We start from the raw sequence: 17,390 nt of genomic DNA, 5'->3' as shown, positions 1-17,390 counted from the left end.
CCCCCGCTCGCTCTCTTTTCCTCCCCCCTCGCTTTCTTCTCCTCCCCCCTGCGCTCTCTTTTCCTCCCCCCTGCGCTCTCTTTTCCTCCCCCCTGCGCTCTCTTTTCCTCCCCCCGCTCGCTCTCTTTTCCCCCCCCGCTCGCTCTCTTTTCCTCCCCCCTCGCTCTCTTTTCCTCCCCCCCTCGCTTTCTTCTCCTCCCCCCTCGCTCTCTTCTCCCCCCCTCGCTCTCTTCCCCCCCCTCGCTCTCTTCCCCCCCCTCGCTCTTTCCCCCCCCCTCGCTCTCTTTTCCTCCCCCCTCGCCCTCTTTTCCTCCCCCCTCGCTCTCTTTTCCTCCCCCCTGCGCTCTTTTCCTCCCCCCTGCGCTCTCTTTTCCTCCCCCCTGTGCTCTCTTTTCCTCCCCCCCGCTCGCTCTCTTTTCCCCCCCCCGCTCGCTCTCTTTTCCTCCCCCCTCGCTCTCTTTTCCTCCCCCCTCGCTCTCTTTTCCTCCCCCCTCGCTCTCTTTTCCTCCCCCTCGCTCTCTTTCCCCCCTCACTCTCTTCTCCCCCCCTTGCTCTGTTTTCCCCCCCGCTCGCTCTTTCCCCCCCCCGCTCGCTCTCTTTTCCTCCCCCCCCTCGCTCTTTCTCTTTTCCCTCGCTCTCTCCTGGCATGGTCAGTACAGAAATCTCTCCATCGTGGAGGGGTGAGAGGGAGTAATAAACATGGAGTCCCTACCGTGTCTGTGTATTTATTTCTAATAAAGTATTTTTCTCTGTGTGGTCTTTTTTTTTTTAAACCCTTTATTGGAGATTCTTAATGGCCAGGTCAACCTTGGCCTGACATTAAGAATCTCGGGCTTTATACCAGCGGGTAAAACATAGCTGGTATTAACCCCTTATTACCCAGCGTGCCACCTGCCACCAGGGCCACTGGAAGAGTTGGATACAGCGCCAGAAGATGGCGCTTCTATGAAAGCGCCATTTTCTGGGGCGGCTGTGGACTGCAATTCGCAGCGGGGGGCCCAGAAAGTTTGGGCACCCTTCACTGCGGATTCCAATCCCCAGCTGCCTAGTTGTACCTGGCTGGACTCAAAAATTCGGCGAAGCCCATGTCATTTTTTTTTTTAATTATTTCATGAAATTCATGAAATAAAAAAAAAAAAAAGGGCTTCTCTATATTTTTGGTTCCCAGCCGGGTACAACTAGGCAGCTGGGGGTTGGGGGGCAGCCCGTAGCTGCCTGCTGTACCTGGCTAGCATACAAAAATATGGCGAACCCCACGGCATTTTCTTAAAAACGTTTTCAGGGAAAAAAACTTTATAAAAAAAAAATGCTTCCCTGCATTTCTATTGCCAGTGAAAGTAACACCAAGCAGCGGGGGCTAGCAGCCAGTAGCTGCTTTGGTTACCCTTAGCAACAGAAAATGCAGCGGGAGCCCACAAACAATGTGATTTTTTTGGTTTTTTATTTTTAATGAATTTTTTTTAAAAAAAATCGGCATGGGCTTCGCCCATCGAGCACCAGAGCATTTTACTGCTCAATTCATCCCAAGTAATCAGATGACTCCAGTGTCGGCCGATTACTTGTTCTGTGTCCCCCTGCATCCATCGCAGCGTGTACGGGCTGTGAGGTCAGCGGAGTGGAGACAGTGACATGCTCTGCTCTGACACATAGTGTGCTGCATGTCACTATCTTTCTCCACTCTGGCACTTGTTGTGCAGGTGACCGGATGCTACATGTCACTGTCTCCACTATGGGACTTGTTGTGCAGGTGACCGGATGATACATGTCACTAACTGTCTCCACTATGGGACTTGTTGTGCAGGTGAGAGTGTATACAGTTGGTACTATGCAGCAGAAATCACAGAGTGGGGCAGTTAGTGACATGTAGCATCCGGTCACCTGCACAACAAGTCCCAGAGTGGATACAGTGACATGCAGCACACTATGTGTCAGAGCAGAGCATGTCACCAACTTGCTCTGCTCTGTCACCTGCGGTGCTGCATGTCACGTTTTTGCCGCGATTTGGTGCCTTTTTTGCTCACTGCGTTTTTAATCAGTGCACAATGCCATTAAAGATTGTTGATGAAAAAAATAAAAAAGGTCTGATGTCATTTCCTTATTCAAAATGTTCATTGTATGCAGGAGAGCAGACAGCAGCTGCAGAACTACAAGGCTCAGCATCATCCATCCAGGACTGTATGCAGTTTTTTACCCAAAAAGAAAAAAAAAATGACGTGGGCTTCGCCATATTTTTGTATGCTAGCCGGGTACAGCAGGCAGGTACGGGCTGCCCCCAACCCCCAGCTGCCTAGTTGTACCCGGCTGGGAACCAAAAATATAGAGAAGCCCTTTTTTTTTTTTTTAATTATTTCATGAATTTCATGAAATAATTTAAAAAAAAAATGACGTGAGCTTCGCCTAATTTTGGTGTCCAGCCGGGTACAACTAGGCAGCTGGGGATTGGAATCCACAGTGAAGGGTGCCCAAGCTTTCTGGGCACCCCCACTGCGAATTGCAGTCCGCAGCCACCCCAGAAAATGGCGCTTTCATAGAAGCGCCATCTTCTGGCGCTGTATCCAACTCTTCCAGCTGCCCTGATGCCGGGTGGCTAGCCGGGTAATAATGGAGTTAGGGCTAGCTGTATATTATCAGCTAGCCCTAAGCCCGAAATTCATGGTGTCACGCCAATATTAGACATGGCCACCATGAATTTCTAGTAATGATAAAGATAAAAAAAAAACACAACACAGAAAAATATTTTTATTAGAAATAAAACACAACACAATTAGTGACTCCATCTTTATTGAAATAAAGAACCCCCCTCCGCAGTAATCCTGGGTTAGGGTCCCGCGCCGTCCAATCCGGATCCAATATCATCTGATCGGTTTGCTGGAAGGCAAAGCGATCAGATGATGTGTCAGGATCAAGTGCCTGAATCACATCACACATCAGCTGATTGTATAAAAGCTGATTATACAATCAGCTGATGCATCAGTAGAAAAAAAAAATAATACTCACTTATGTGCTGTGCTGATTACCGGCAGCTCCAGGAGCGATCGATTGGACAGGAGTCTGATCCCGTCCGATCGCTGCAGCAGCTGCCGGTAATCAGCTGATGAAGTCCCCTGACAACAGGATCAGCTGATAGCCGGCCGGGCGCGAAAAAGCCGGCGAGACTACGATCAGCTGATGCGTCAGGTGACTGCATCAGGTGATCCACGGCCAGGTCCTGCAAGCTTCGTGCATGCACCGGGGAGACTGCACACAGCAGAAGCGGCGGGACCGAGACAGGGGCTGGAAGCAGGCATGGCACCCGGACCCTGCAGACAGGTGAGTATGACATACACACACACACTGTATATATATATACACACACACTGTATATACGCGCACACACTGTATATACACACACACACTGTATATACGCGCACACATACACTGTATATACGCGCACACACACTTTCTTCCCCCGGCTGTGTAGAGCTGCTGCTGTCTCTGTGTGATTTCTCTCACATCCACTGGGAAGAGGCAGGGAGGAGGGTTTGGGTGGGAGCAGAGTGGGTGTATTAGACACAATGGGTGTGTTAGATAAGCCAGACACCGCCCTAGAGCCACAAAGAATTCTGGGACTTGTAGGAACGGAACACAGGAAGTCAGAGGAGAGATTAACCCCATCAGAGCTGGAGCCAGCAATGAGCATGTGCTGCTAGTGCACAATGAAAGGTAATTTTGCTGAAAAAACATAATAGATGTGTTGAGGGGCACATATTAGCAAGATTTATCAGAAAAAAAAAAAATCAGTTTTGGTAACTGGACAACTTCTTTAAGGAGGTCGGGCGTTCAGTTGGGATAGGCGCTGGGCCATACTGTCTTTCTAAAGGCGGCGGGGCCAGCGGACGAGAGCACCCACTGACCCCCGTGTCTCCACAATCCCATGCTGTAATGTCTTTATACTCATTTGCTTCTTCCCCGCTGGCCCAGGAGCTATGATATGAGCACACCATGTCCCTGTACGGTCAGACACATCGATTACACAGTACATAGCAGAACACACTTATAAGATTAACTAAGCATAGGAACATTTTTTTAAACATCCAATTGTGAAACTTATTACAAGATCTATTGACTAAAAATTAACATTAAAATCAACTTTGTTCATGGAAAACTCCTTTAAGTTCAATTGTTACCGTCCAACTTCCAAGTTACATACTCACACTATGTACGCCAAGTGCTTTCCAAACAGCAAAACTCAGTAGTCCAACTCCACACCAAGCATAAAGAGAGCCCCATCCTAAAGCCTTTATTGCAAGAGATGAACCACTTTCTGGCAAGGCAGCTGTTGCAGTGGATCCCTAAAGAAAATGAAACTGGTAGGTGAACATTTTACATATAATAACATACAAAACCAAGGGTTAAATTAAAAAATAAAAGATACCAAAATGTGGAGTATTATAGTCTCCACTCATCATGCTCGTATTACTGTTTTATATTTTGGGCATGAGACCATGCTTTATTCTGCTAGATGTGAACATAGCCACATTGCTGCAATACACATCTCTTTCATGTCTTGGCAATTTCTATTTTCTGACTGCATCTGTGGACATGACAAATGATGTTTTCTACATGTTAAATATGCGACAAGTGGTTTTTTTTGGGGGGTTTTTTAGCCTTATTTATATATTCCAGAAAACCCTTTAACATTCATTAAATCTCACAGAACGTACAGTACATTGGGGAGAATTTACAACACAAACCACACTGCATGGTGGAATAAGATGTGCCAAACACATAAAAAGGTACCCCCATAAATACATTTGGCTCTTTGTGTGTGCCACAAACCGAAACCTCCGCCAGCTACAAGTTTCTTGTGTAAATCATAGTAAATCTGTCAGGCGGTTTTTGGCCTCTTGGGTATTTCCTGCATATTTTTATTTTAGAAAAAGATAAAAGCATCGGGCATGCAATTTCTTTTCTGCCAAATCTGTTTGCAAATAGGTTTGACAAATTCTCGCCAAAAGCTTTGACTTTAAAGGCTAATGAAAAACTAAAAAAGGTGAAAGCAGACCTATGTACAAACTACGCTGCCCTATAAAAAAGGTAGTATATTCTAGGAACAGGTCAGCTGTCTTATTAGCCCAAATAGCATAAACACTGTGGCCTTTCAAGACAAATTCAAATATCAGTGTTTCAAATGAAAAACACACATGCAATACGGATAGCATTTGTGTGTTGTCCATTCCGGTCATAGCCCATTCATTGAATTTTGTGTGTTAGATCTACAATTTGGACTGATCTCAATTTTCCTGGTTGACATTGTTTGAAAACTCTTTAGGCTAAGTTCACATTTCCGTTGTTTTGCATCAGTCACATGCGTTGCTTGACGCATGTGACTGATGGGTTGTACAACAGATGACAAAGAAAAGAATTTAATTGTCGGACTCCGTTGTGTGCGGGGGGGGGCGGAGTTCGGGGGGCGGAGCTGAGGACGTCAGTGCCGCGGTCTGCATGGCTGGGGACAGGTGAGTGTGTGTGTGTGTCTACATGCGTGTGTACATGCGGAGTGCGGGAGGGGGCGGAGCGTGAGGGGGCGGAGCCGAGCGGGGCCGTGGAGCTGAGGACGTCAGTGCCACGCGGGGACTGCAGGGCTGGGGACAAGTGAGTGTGTGTGTGTGTGTGTGTGTACACATGCGGAGTGCGGGAGGGGGCGGAGCCGAGTGGTGAAGTGTCGGCCTCCCTGCACCCGTAACCACTGTAAATATCGAGTAACTAATCAAAGCGCATTGCTTGGTTACCCGATGTTTATCCTGGTTACGGGGGCAGGGAGCCAGAGAGAGCATGCGCGGCAAAATCCTACAGATCGCGCTGCTTAAAAAACGTTACAGGCTGCGTTGCTCCCACCCGGCGGTCAGTTAAAAAATGACTGACCGCGACGCAGCGGATGCAACGCAGCATCATCAGACGCAATCCGTCAGTAATAGAAGTCTAAGGGGAAAAACAGGATTCCTGCAAAATATTTTGCAGGATACCGTAATTCCTCTAGGCGACGGATTGTGACTGATGCAAAACAACGGAAGTGTGAACTTAGCCTTAAAGGGAACCAATCATCAGGATTTTCATATATAAACTAAAGCCAGTGCTATACTGGCACTATCAGGCTGCTTATCTACATACCTTTAGTGGTCAGCTCAGATGTATAGGTTTTGAAATCCAAGAAAATGAAGTTTGTAAAATGAGCAGCTTCTTGAGTGACAGTTGCACTGGAGCAGATCATATATTCATAGTTATCCCCTCCCCCTGTTAGAATTAGCATAAGTATTATACAAGCTATTCACTTTGTTTACCAGGAGGGCCTGTGTGAGGTGACCTGGTATCCAGCTTTGGTTGCTGAGGCCCCGCACCTTCTGGTCACATGGGTATGACTTCACCACAGGTCCTGCTAGCCAAAGTGAGTCATTTGTATAATACTTATGCTAATTCTAACAGGGGGAGGGGATAACTATGAATATATTATCTGGTCACTCAAGAAGCTACTCATTTTACAAACTTCACTTTCTTGGATTTCAAAACCTAAACATCTGAGCTGACCACTACAGGTATGTAGAGAATCAGCCCGATAGTGCCAGTTCTCCAAATTTTTTCTCAAGTCTAATCGGATCATGCGCACCCATACAAGTCTATAGGTGTGTGAAAAACATCGGACTGCACTCGTATTACACCTAAGTGCAGTAAAATATACTCAGATACAGGGAATGGAGAAAGTGGAGAAATTATGTTCTCCATCTTCTCCTCACCTGTAATCTGATTTTCTCATGTGATAGAATTGGAGCACAGTGAAATGACAGTCGACTCACGCTCACAGCAGAGTTTGAACAGAGCGTCATTAGTAGAGCTGAGCAGACTCGTGGAAGTTCGGGTTCTGTGGTTTCAGAAGTATTTTAGATAAAGTTCTGTTCTGCACCCAGACTTTACCACAACTTCATTAGAAGTCAGTGATTGGGTCTCCCCCCACATGTAGCCAATACTTCCGGGGAGGGAGGGCAAAGGTATTTTTGTGCGCACTACATCCAATAACACTGATTTTACCTATACTACGAGCCATTCAAACACTGCAAGCAGCTTGCAATGGGCCGAACATGCATAAATAGCAATGAATACTCTTGAACAGCTGCGCGTTGTGTTATGTGCACACACAGCCAATGCAACTGGATAAACACAAGAATAACCTTATACTATACGTTAAAAAAATATTAAACTGCAGTTTAACCTGGTAGATACTACAATCAAGAAGGAAGGAGGCGTACTATAAGGCCGGCGTCACACTTGCATTTCAAAAATCGTTCCGATTCTCATGCCTGAGAGTAGGATGAGCTCTGTCCGAGTGTTGATCCGTGTGCAATGCAATTGCAATACGAGTCTATGATTTTTCTCATGATAGTAGTCCGTGAGTAATCCGTATTCAATCCATATGTGATCCGTTTTTTCCTCAGCAGCTATTAGTCATTACAGTCATGTGCAGGTGCATTTACAGTGTTCTCTGCTACAAGATAGAATTGTATTTAGAAAATCGGATGTCACTAGGATGGTGTATGTGCCGTCCGTGTGACATTCGTTTTTTTCTCGCACTCATAGACTTGCATTGGAGAGACTCGCATGAGAAACTCTAGAAATCACAGCATGCTGCGATTTTTTTCTCAGTCCGATTTAGACTGAAAAAAAAAAAAAGCAGATCGGAGCTTATTCACTGATTAACATTGTTCCGAGTGCAATGCGAGTGTGATGCCGGCCTAAGGGTTAAAATGGCAGCAAAGGGACTTAACAGCCCTCAAGCCCGCTGTGGCTTTGGGCACTGACAAGCAAGCATTATAAAAGCAATCTGCAAATTTCTAATTGAATCAAATTTTGAGCAAACATCAATAGTCAAAGAAAAGAAGGACGCTCCCACAGTAGCTTAGAATATTTTTCTCAGCATGTGAGCCGTAATAATACAGCTCTGATCTCCTGGTCTAACCTCCTGTATGAGTCAGAGTGGACGGAGGGTCAGTGCAGCTGAGTTTAGTATCACATTCCAAACAAGAAAATATTTAAGAATGATTTCCCGACAAACTGAAAGACAGATGCTTGCGCAAGGTGAATGAAATCTTTATTATTCAATCTCAGAAACATGTTGGTGTTTCTGAGATCACCTAATAAAGAATTCATTCAGCTTGCGGAAGGGTAACACTTCTCCTTGTGGAGAGTGTCAAGTTGATGTAAGGATATTATAGGCCATGCAATACTCCACAAGGAGAAACAGTCCTCCTTAAACTCTGAGAAGGGGCAACAAACCAAAAATGTGTCTGCAAATGTGCACATTAAGTTTCTTGTTTAGCTTTGCATCCTAAACCACGTGGCAAAACTTGATATTGGCTTTTAGGATTGCTACATGAAATAGGTGTCGCCAGAAATTAAGTCTTCTTTCTGAAGAGGGTATTTGCAACTTCCGTTTAACCCCTTAATGACTGCGGGCAGTAAAACTACGCACTAAGTGATCATGATGTAATCCCCGCCGGCTGCTGCCGCCCGCGATCCGCGCACGTCAGCTGATTTGTACAGCTGACATGTGTACCTCGCAGGCACGAGTGGATCCATGTTCCACCCGTGCCTGTTAACCCCTTAACTGGCGCTGTCAAAATGTTTCAGAGCCATTTAAATCCCCATCGCGGTAAATCTTCACTTACCCAGCTCCATTGGAAGCGCAGTGACGTGATCACTGTGAGCCAATGGTTGTCATGGTAGCACAGGGTCATATGATGACTCCTGTAGTTCCCACGACTCACTTCCTGTTTCACTCGGCTGGCTGCTGCCAGAGGTGAGTATTTCTGGTGATCACAGCTGTGATCAACAGAAATAAATGAGCGATCAGACTGCTGATCCTTATAGTCCCCTAGGGGGGGACTAGTAAAATAAAAAGAAAAGTTTAAAAAAAAATTGAAAAAAAAAAAACCCTAAAATTTCAAATCACCACCATTGAATATTAAAGTGTTAAAAAAAAAAAAAAAAAATATACACATATTTGGTTTGCCGTATTCAGAAATGCCTGATCAAAATAAGAAACCAATTAATCTGATCGGTAAACGGTGGAGCGGCAAAAAAAAAATCCAAATGCCAAAATTACATTTTTTGGTCGCCACAAATTTTCCACAAAATGCAATAACAGGCGATCAAAATGTAGCATCTGCGCAAACATGGTACCAGTAAAAATGTCAGCTCAAGACGCAAAAAATAAGCTGTCACTAAGCCATAGATCCCGAAAAATGAAAATGCTACGAGTCGCGGAAATGGTGCAAAAAATGTGCCACTTTTTTTGGACAAACTTCAGATTTTTTTAACCCCTTAGATTGAAGTAAAAATATACATAATTGGTGTCTACGAACTCGTACCGACCTGAGGCATCACACTGACATCTGTTTTACAATAAAATTAACACGGTGAATAAAATATCTAAAAAACAATCATGCAATCGTACTTTTTTTTGCAAATTTTCCGCACTTGGAATTTATTTTGCTGTTTTCCAGTACACTATATGGTAAAATTTATGGTTTCATTTAAAAGTACAACTCGTCCCACAAAAAACAAGCCCTTATACAGTATGTCAAGATTGACGAAAAAATAAAAAAGTTACGGCTCTTGGAAGAAGGGGAGCAAAAAAAAATAAATAAATATACGGAAAATCGTCCAGGGGTGAAGAGGTTAAGGAACAATAACTCTGATAACTCAGAAAATTCCTAATCTTTCTATATTTATTTCCAGACCCCAAAGATCCTGATAGAATGACAATTTTGGACTAAGGAATTATGTTAGACTAGTAGCACAAAGAGATACATGATACGAAAAAACTAGTTTTATAGATATAGAACTATAACTGGACTTAATCTATGCACTATTGCTTTTTGAGGTCTATACAGTCATATGAAAAAGTTTGGGCACCCCTATTAATGTTAATCTTTTTTCTTAATAACAATTTTGGTTTTTGCAACAGCTATTTCAGTTTCATATATCTAATAACTGATGGACTGAGTAATATTTCTGGATTGAAATGAGGTTTATTGTACTAACAGAAAATGTACAAACTGCATTTAAACAAAATTTGACTGGTGCAAAAGTATGGGCACCCTTATCAATTTCTTGATTTGAACACTCCTAACTACTTTTTACTGACTTACTAAAGCATTAAATTGGTTTCGTAACCTCATTGGGTTTTGAACTTCATAGGCAGGTGTATCCAATCATGAGAAAAGGTATTTAAGGTGGCCACTTGCAAGTTGTTCTCCTATTTGAATCTCCTATGAAGAGTGGCATCACGGGCTCCTCAAAACAACTCTCAAATGATCTGAAAACGAAGATTATTCAACATAGTTGTACAGGGGAAGGATACAAAAAGTTGTCTCAGAGATTTAAACTGTCAGTTTCCACTGTGAGGAACATAGTAAGGAAATGGAAGAACACAGGTACAGTTCTTGTTAAGCCCAGAAGTGGCAGGCCAAGAAAAATATCAGAAAGGCAGAGAAGAAGAATGGTGAGAACAGTCAAGGACAATCCACAGACCACCTCCAAAGACCTGCAGCATCATCTTGCTGTAGATGGTGTCAATGTGCATCGGTCAACAATACAGCGCACGCTGCACATGGAGAAGCTGTATCGGAGAGTGATGCGTAAGAAGCAGTTTCTGCAAGCACGCCACAAACAGAGTCGCCTAAGGTATGCAAAAGCACATTTGGAAAAGCCAGTTACATTTTGGACGAAGGTCCTGTGGACTGATGAAACAAAGATTGAGTTGTTTGGTCATACAAAAAGGCGTTATGCATGGAGGCAAAAAAACACGGCATTCCAAGAAAAGCACTTGCTACCCACAGTAAAAAGGACATTTTTGTGTACTCACCGTAAAATGTCTTTCTTGGAGCCTTTCATTGGGGGACACAGACAGTGGGTTATATGGTGTCTCCAGGGGAGGCGTGACACTAGGTTTGAAAAAAGTGTTAGCTCCTCCTCCCACAGCATATAACCCCAGCTAGGCAGGAAACTAGCTCAGTTTGGTGTAAAAGCAGTAGGAGAAGGACAACCAAAACGACAAGGGTGGGAGCTGTGTCACCCAATGAAAGGCTCCAAGAAAGACATTTTACGGTGATTACACAAAAATGTCCTTTTCTTTCTCGCCTTTTCATTGGGGGACACAGACAGTGGGACGTCCCAAAGCAGTCCCTGGGTGGGAACTGAACTATTAACAGTGTAGAACATCAGCCTAAAAGCTGACTAACAACTGCAGGGAACACATAACAAACACTGTAAAAAAACCGAGCAGTGGCCACTTATAAATGGGCCACTGCCACCTGAAGGACTTGTCTTCCAAGAGCAGCATCCGCGGAAGCATGCGTATGCACTCTGTAGAATTTTGTAAACGTGTGCACACTGGAGCAGGTAGCGGCCTTGCAAAGTTGGGCCGCCGAAGCCTGATGGCAGATAGCCCAGGAGGCACCCACTGCTCGTGTAGAGTGGGCCTGCACAGATTGAGGAGGAACAACACCTCATGTTTTGTAAGATTCACACATGGCAGTCCTGATCCATCGAGAATTCGTGGATTTGGAAGCCCGGTCGCCCTTTTTGTGTCCTTCTGAGAGGACGAAAAGGGCATCGGACTTGCGCAACGGCACTGTTCTGGAGATGTAGATCCGCAGAGCCCTGACAAGATCGAGAGTGTGAAGGGCTTTCTCAAAGGAGTGGAACGGGGCGGGGCAGAATGACGGCAACACAATGTCCTCGTTCAGGTGGAAAGAGGATACGATCTTCGGAAGAAAGGCGGGGGAAGGCCGAAGGACCACCTTATCATGATGGAATATCAGGTAAGGTGAGCGACAGGACAGAGCTCCCAGTTCGGACACTCGCCTGATAGAGGTAATAGCGACTAAAAAGGCAACTTTCCAAGACAGCCGTTGAAGAGAGATTTCTCTCAAGGGTTTGAAAGGAGGAAGCTGAAGTGCTCCGAGAACCAAATTCAGATCCCAGGGATCTAAGGGGTGGCGATAAGGAGGGACCAAATGCGCCACCCCTTGAAGAAAGGTACGGACCTGAGGGCGAGAAGCCAGCTGCTTCTGGAAAAAAATTGACAAGGCAGAAACTTGTCTTTTAAGGGTATTGAAAGCAAGACCCGAGTCCATACAGTCTTGCAAAAAGGCAAGAACATTAGGGATTGAAAAGGTCAGGGGCGACCGATTATGACGGTCACACCAGGACAGATAGGTCTTCCAAGTCCTGTGATAAATGCTGGCGGAGGAAGGCTTGCAAGCATTAAGCATGGTATGAACTACCCTGGAAGAAAGATGAGACTTGGCTAGAAATCAAGGAAAAAAAGCGCCACACCGTCAAATGCAGCTGTGCTGTATTCTGGTGGAATATTGGACCTTGCGACAGAAGATCCGGGCGGTCGGGAAGATGCCAGGGAGTGTCGCCGAGAAGGTGGAGGAGCTCTGGAAACCAGGCTCTTCTGGGCCAGTCCGGGGCCACGAGGATCACCGGGATTCCCTCCGCTTTGATTTTCTTGATTACTCTCGGAATGAGAGGGAACAGAAGGAAAACGTATGGCAGGCGAAACTGCGACCACGGGAGGACTAGAGCGTCGGAGCCGAGCGCTAGCGGGTCTCTTGACCGGGATACGAAGGGATGTACTTTGGCGTTTAACCGAGACGCCATGAGGACCACATCTGGGAGCCCCCAACGAAGAGTGATCTGATGGAACACCTCGTAGTGGAGGGACCATTCCCCTGCCGCTAGACCTTGCCTGCTGAGAAAGTCTGCGGCCCAGTTGTCTATCCCCGGAATATGGACAGCTGAAATAATGGGAATGTGCATCTCCGCCCAAAGAAGAATCCTGGAGACTTCTTTCATCGCTGCCATGCTGCGAGTACTTCCATGACGGTTGACGTAAGTCACAGCCGTGGCATTGTCTGAATGCATCCGAACCGGGAGGCCCAGAAGCAAGGGTTGAAAGGTCCGAAGGGCCAGAAATATGGCCCTGATCTCCAGAACGTTGATATGAAGGGATCGCTCGGGGTGAGAGCAGTGTGGTGGAGAAACACCGCCCCCCAGCCTAACAGGCTGGCATCTGTCATGACTACGTGTCAGTGGACAGGGCGGAAGGACTTCCCCTGAGATAGGGATGAGATCTGAGTCCACCAGACGAGGGAGCTGAGGGCAGTCCGAGATAAGCGGACTGACCGGTCTAGAGAGGCTGGATTCTTGTCCCAAGAGGACAGAAGATCCAATTGCAGAGGGCGCAGATGGAATTGGGCAAACGACACGGCTTCCATGACTGCTACCATCTTGCCTAACACTCTCATCCCACTCCGGAGGGATGGGTAACGGCGGGAGCGGAGGGATTGGGTGGCCCGGATCAGGGAAGACCTCTTGTCTTCTGGAAGAAAAACCCCGGGCCTGAACCGTGTCTATCAGCATACCTAAAAAGGTGATGCGCTGATGAGAAATGAGGGATGACTTGTTGAGTTGAGAAGCCACCCTAGCCTTGAGAGCGTGTCTGGGCAAATTTGCACGCTTTCTGAGCAAACTTGAGGAGAGCTCCCCTTGACAAGTAGGTCGTCCAAATAGGGAACGACCAGAACGCCTCTGGGGTGCAAAATGGACATGACGGCCGCCATGACCTTTGTGAAGACCCAAGGCGCAGTAGCCAGTCCAAAGGGAAGGGCCCTGAATTGGAAATGACGGTGTCCTACGGCAAAACGAAGGAACCGTTGATGCGATACACATATGGGAATGTGTAAATAAGCATCTTGAATGTCTATGGAAGCTAGGAATTCTCCCGGTTCCATAGCAGCTAGTACGGCTCGCAATGATTCCATTCGGAAGGTCCGAATCCGTACGGACCTGTTTAGCCTTTTGAGGTCCAGGATAGGACGGACAGAGCCATCTTTTTTGGGGATGACAAAGAGGTTGCATAGAAACCTTTGCCGCGCTGTTCCAGGGGCACTAGAATGATAACGTTTGCTTTCTGTAAAGAGGCTATGGCCTGAAATAAGGCCTGGCTTTGCGTTGTGGACTTTGGAAGCCGAGAACGCAGAAACCTGTTGGCCGGTAGGGAATGGAAATCGATCTTGTAACCTGAGGTGACGATTTCTCGAACCCAAGCATCGTGAGTATGGTCTAGCCAGATATCCCGAAAAAGCAGAAGCCGCCCTCCAACAGGAGTCGGCTCTGAGGGGTACCCGGCGTCATGCTGAAGGGGCCTTCGCGGGGTCCCTTGGGTTTAGATTGCCTGTAGTGGGAACGCCAGGAAGAGTCCCTTGAGGGACCGGATCCCCGATCTGAGCGTTGCGACGATCCCTGTGATGGTTTTTAGGGGGCGGGCCGAAAGGACTGCCTGCGCCAAGAAGACTTTAAAATTTTTGGATACAGGCCGCTTTTGTGGTAGAATGGTACTTTTACCACCCGTCGTCTCAGATATAAGCTTGTCCAGGGATTCTCCAAACAGACGTAGACCCTGGAAGGGGAGTGTGGACAGGGACTTCTTGGAGGCACTGTCCACGTTACATATCTTTAGCCACAGGACTCTGCAGGCAAAAAACAGCGTTGGCTGCCGTTAGGGCTGACAAACTAGCTGCATCTAAGGAGCCGTGAAGCAAGTAATTAGAGGCTAGAGAGAACAAATCAAGGATCTCAAGAGCCTCTGAAGGAATATTGCAAGAGCGAAGCAACTTGCGCAAGTTCCTACTCCACACACTCATACACTCATAGCTCTCGCCACCCATGTCAAGGCAAACAGGGGGCGCAGAGAGGAGCTGGAAGCCTGGAAAATAGATTTGACCACAGCATCAATTGCGCGGTCAGACGAGTCCTTGAGAGACGCGGTGTCGGAGACAGACATAACCGTGTGTTTAACCAGCCTGGATACTGGCGGATCCACAACGGGGGATACTAACCAGAGCTTAACCAGTTCCGATGGAAAGGGATAAGCGAATGAAGAGGAGGATTTTTTATTAAATCTCCTATCAGGGTGATCCCACCGTTTTAGATATGATTTGATGAAAAATCGGATCCTGGGCAAAGGACTTAGGAGGCTTCTTGGCCTGCTTGATTGCCGACTGAGAAGTCGGGTCCGAAGTCTGATCAGAAATCGACAGAGTGATTGACAGCCGAAATTAATGTGTCATCCATATGTCTAGACTCAGAAGAGACATCTGAATCAGTCAGAGTCTTGGGAATCGTGACTACTAAAGGTCACGGAGCCTGAGTCAGACTGATCATCGTCCGAGTCGGACGAGACGTAACGGTCGCAATGGCGCCTTTTGGAGACAGCCTTTTTACGTACTGAGAACGAGACACCAGACGAAGGCGGGCTCCCCTGGGGGAGCTGAGCCGGGGGGAGGCTGTGAGAGCCTGTGGAAGGCTGGGATATCTGAGCGGCCAGGTCATCTAACCTCTTAGACATTAGAAGAGCCCAGGCAGGAATAACGTCATCAGACTGGGGTACTGCCTGGATAGTGGCCGCAGCCAAATCCACAGACTGCACGACCTCCTGGTCCGGCAGCGGAGGCTGTTGTGACACGGTAGTAGGGGCATCACAGCCCCGGCATAGTGGATAGCTTCGGCAATTACAAAACCGAGCGTCCACAGGTGGTACAAGCATAGTACAGGTCCATAGAGGATGCCTGGGAAGCTTTATCACCCTTGCGGTTACGCATGTCACCAACAGTTCCACAATAAGTACAGTGAGCCTCCAGCAGTATTCTAAAGGGACTGCTGTGGGTGAGGAGCTGCTAGCAGTATTATAAATGACTGCTATGCAGAGCCGGTATATACCGAGTAAAGTAGCACACCCTGTCAAACAGTCGGTATATACCTACAGGCACAGTTAGTATATACTGCCAAAAGCTGATATACACCGCCAGCCAGCAGACACACACCGCTAGAAAGACAGCGATATACCACTGAGCAGAGCGGTATATAGTGCTGCAGAATCGCAGAGCCAAGGAGGAGATCTCACCCGTGTCTGCTCCCCACATGTAATGGCGTCCAGTGTTCTCTGGCAGCATGAAGGGGAGAGACGGCCCACTAGAGGGAGCGGCTTCTGGAGCAGTGGAGGGGGCGATGCTAGAATGCAGGCCGACGCCGGGAGCTAAATTAATGATGCTTTCCCGGGATCACGGCCTGCATCGCCCCACCGGCACCTTTCCAGGCGGCGGTTTGGATGCAGGGGACTGACTCGTCGTCTCCCTACCTGCTCCTGGCTCCGTCTGAAGACGCGTCGGTCCTGGGATGCGGGGATCTCGGGGACGCATCTTCGGCTCAAGGCTGAAGCAGGTTCTCGGCTCTGCTAGCCCTCTGGAGCTACCTTTGTGAGGTGCTTCCAGGGAGCCTGGAGGGGTACGCAGACCCGACCACTTGGGCGCGAGGGAAGACTGACGGCTTGTGCACGCCAGGTTTCCTCTGCCCGTACACGGGGGGAACGGGGGTGGCAGGGCACCCTGGTATTGCCCCTATCAAAAATAGAATGAATAAGAAAAACAAAATAAAAAGTAAAAATAAGCTGGCCTGAGGCACCTCTGGTGGAGCTCAGTCCAGACATGTCAGCCTCCCTGCTGACACTAGGAAAAAACTGATCTAGTTTCCTGCCTAGCTGGGGTTATATGCTGTGGGAGGAGGAGCTAACACTTTTGTCAAACCTAGTGTCACGCCTCCCCTGGAGACACCATATAACCCACTGTCTGTGTCCCCCAATGAAAAGGCGAGAAAGGAATTTGGTGGAGGTTCCATCATGCTTTGGGGCTGTGTGGCCAATGCCGGCACCGGGAATCTTGTGAAAGTTGAGGGTCGCATGGATTCAACTCAGTATCAGCAGATTCTTGACAATAATGTACAAGAATCAGTGACGAAGTTGAAGTTACGCAGGGGATGGATATTTCAGCAAGACAATGATCCAAAATACCGCTCCAAATCCTCTGCATGAATGCCTGAGTAGAACAATTACAATGTTCTGGAATGGCCATCCCAGTCCCCAGACCTGAATATCATTGAACATTTGTGGGATGATTTGAAGCGTGCTGTCCATGCTCGGCGACCATCAAACTTAACTGAACTGGAATTGTTTTGTAAACAGGAATGGTCAAATATACCTTCATCCAGGAACTCATTAAAAGCTACAGGAAGCGACTAGAGGCTGTTATTTTTGCAAAAGGAGGATATACAAAATATTAATGTCACTTTTATGTTGAGGTGCCCATACTTTTGCACCGGTCAAATTTTGTTTAAATGCGGATTGCACATTTTCTGTTAGTACAATAAACCTCATTTCAATCCAGAAATATTACTCAGTCCATCAGTTATTAGATATATGAAACTGAAATAGCTGTTGCAAAAAACAATTTGTT

At 46.9% G+C, this 17,390-nt stretch overlaps 1 protein-coding gene across 2 annotated transcripts in view; it reads right to left on the bottom strand.

Moving 5' to 3' along the window:
* Positions 1-17,390, bottom strand: part of TMEM242 (transmembrane protein 242) — a 45,135-nt gene that overhangs the window by 15,253 nt on the left and 12,492 nt on the right. For both annotated transcript variants that reach the window (XM_075338190.1, XM_075338191.1), the window contains one exon: positions 4,194-4,331. In XM_075338190.1, coding sequence (XP_075194305.1) covers positions 4,194-4,331 — 138 coding nt within the window. The remainder of the gene's footprint in view (positions 1-4,193; positions 4,332-17,390) is intronic.

The sequence above is a fragment of the Anomaloglossus baeobatrachus genome, chromosome 3 (genome assembly GCF_048569485.1).
Source record: "Anomaloglossus baeobatrachus isolate aAnoBae1 chromosome 3, aAnoBae1.hap1, whole genome shotgun sequence".
Classification (NCBI taxonomy): domain Eukaryota; kingdom Metazoa; phylum Chordata; class Amphibia; order Anura; family Aromobatidae; genus Anomaloglossus; species Anomaloglossus baeobatrachus.
The sequence above is the reverse complement of the archived record's forward strand: the minus strand, read 5'-3'. Positions and strand labels throughout refer to the sequence as shown.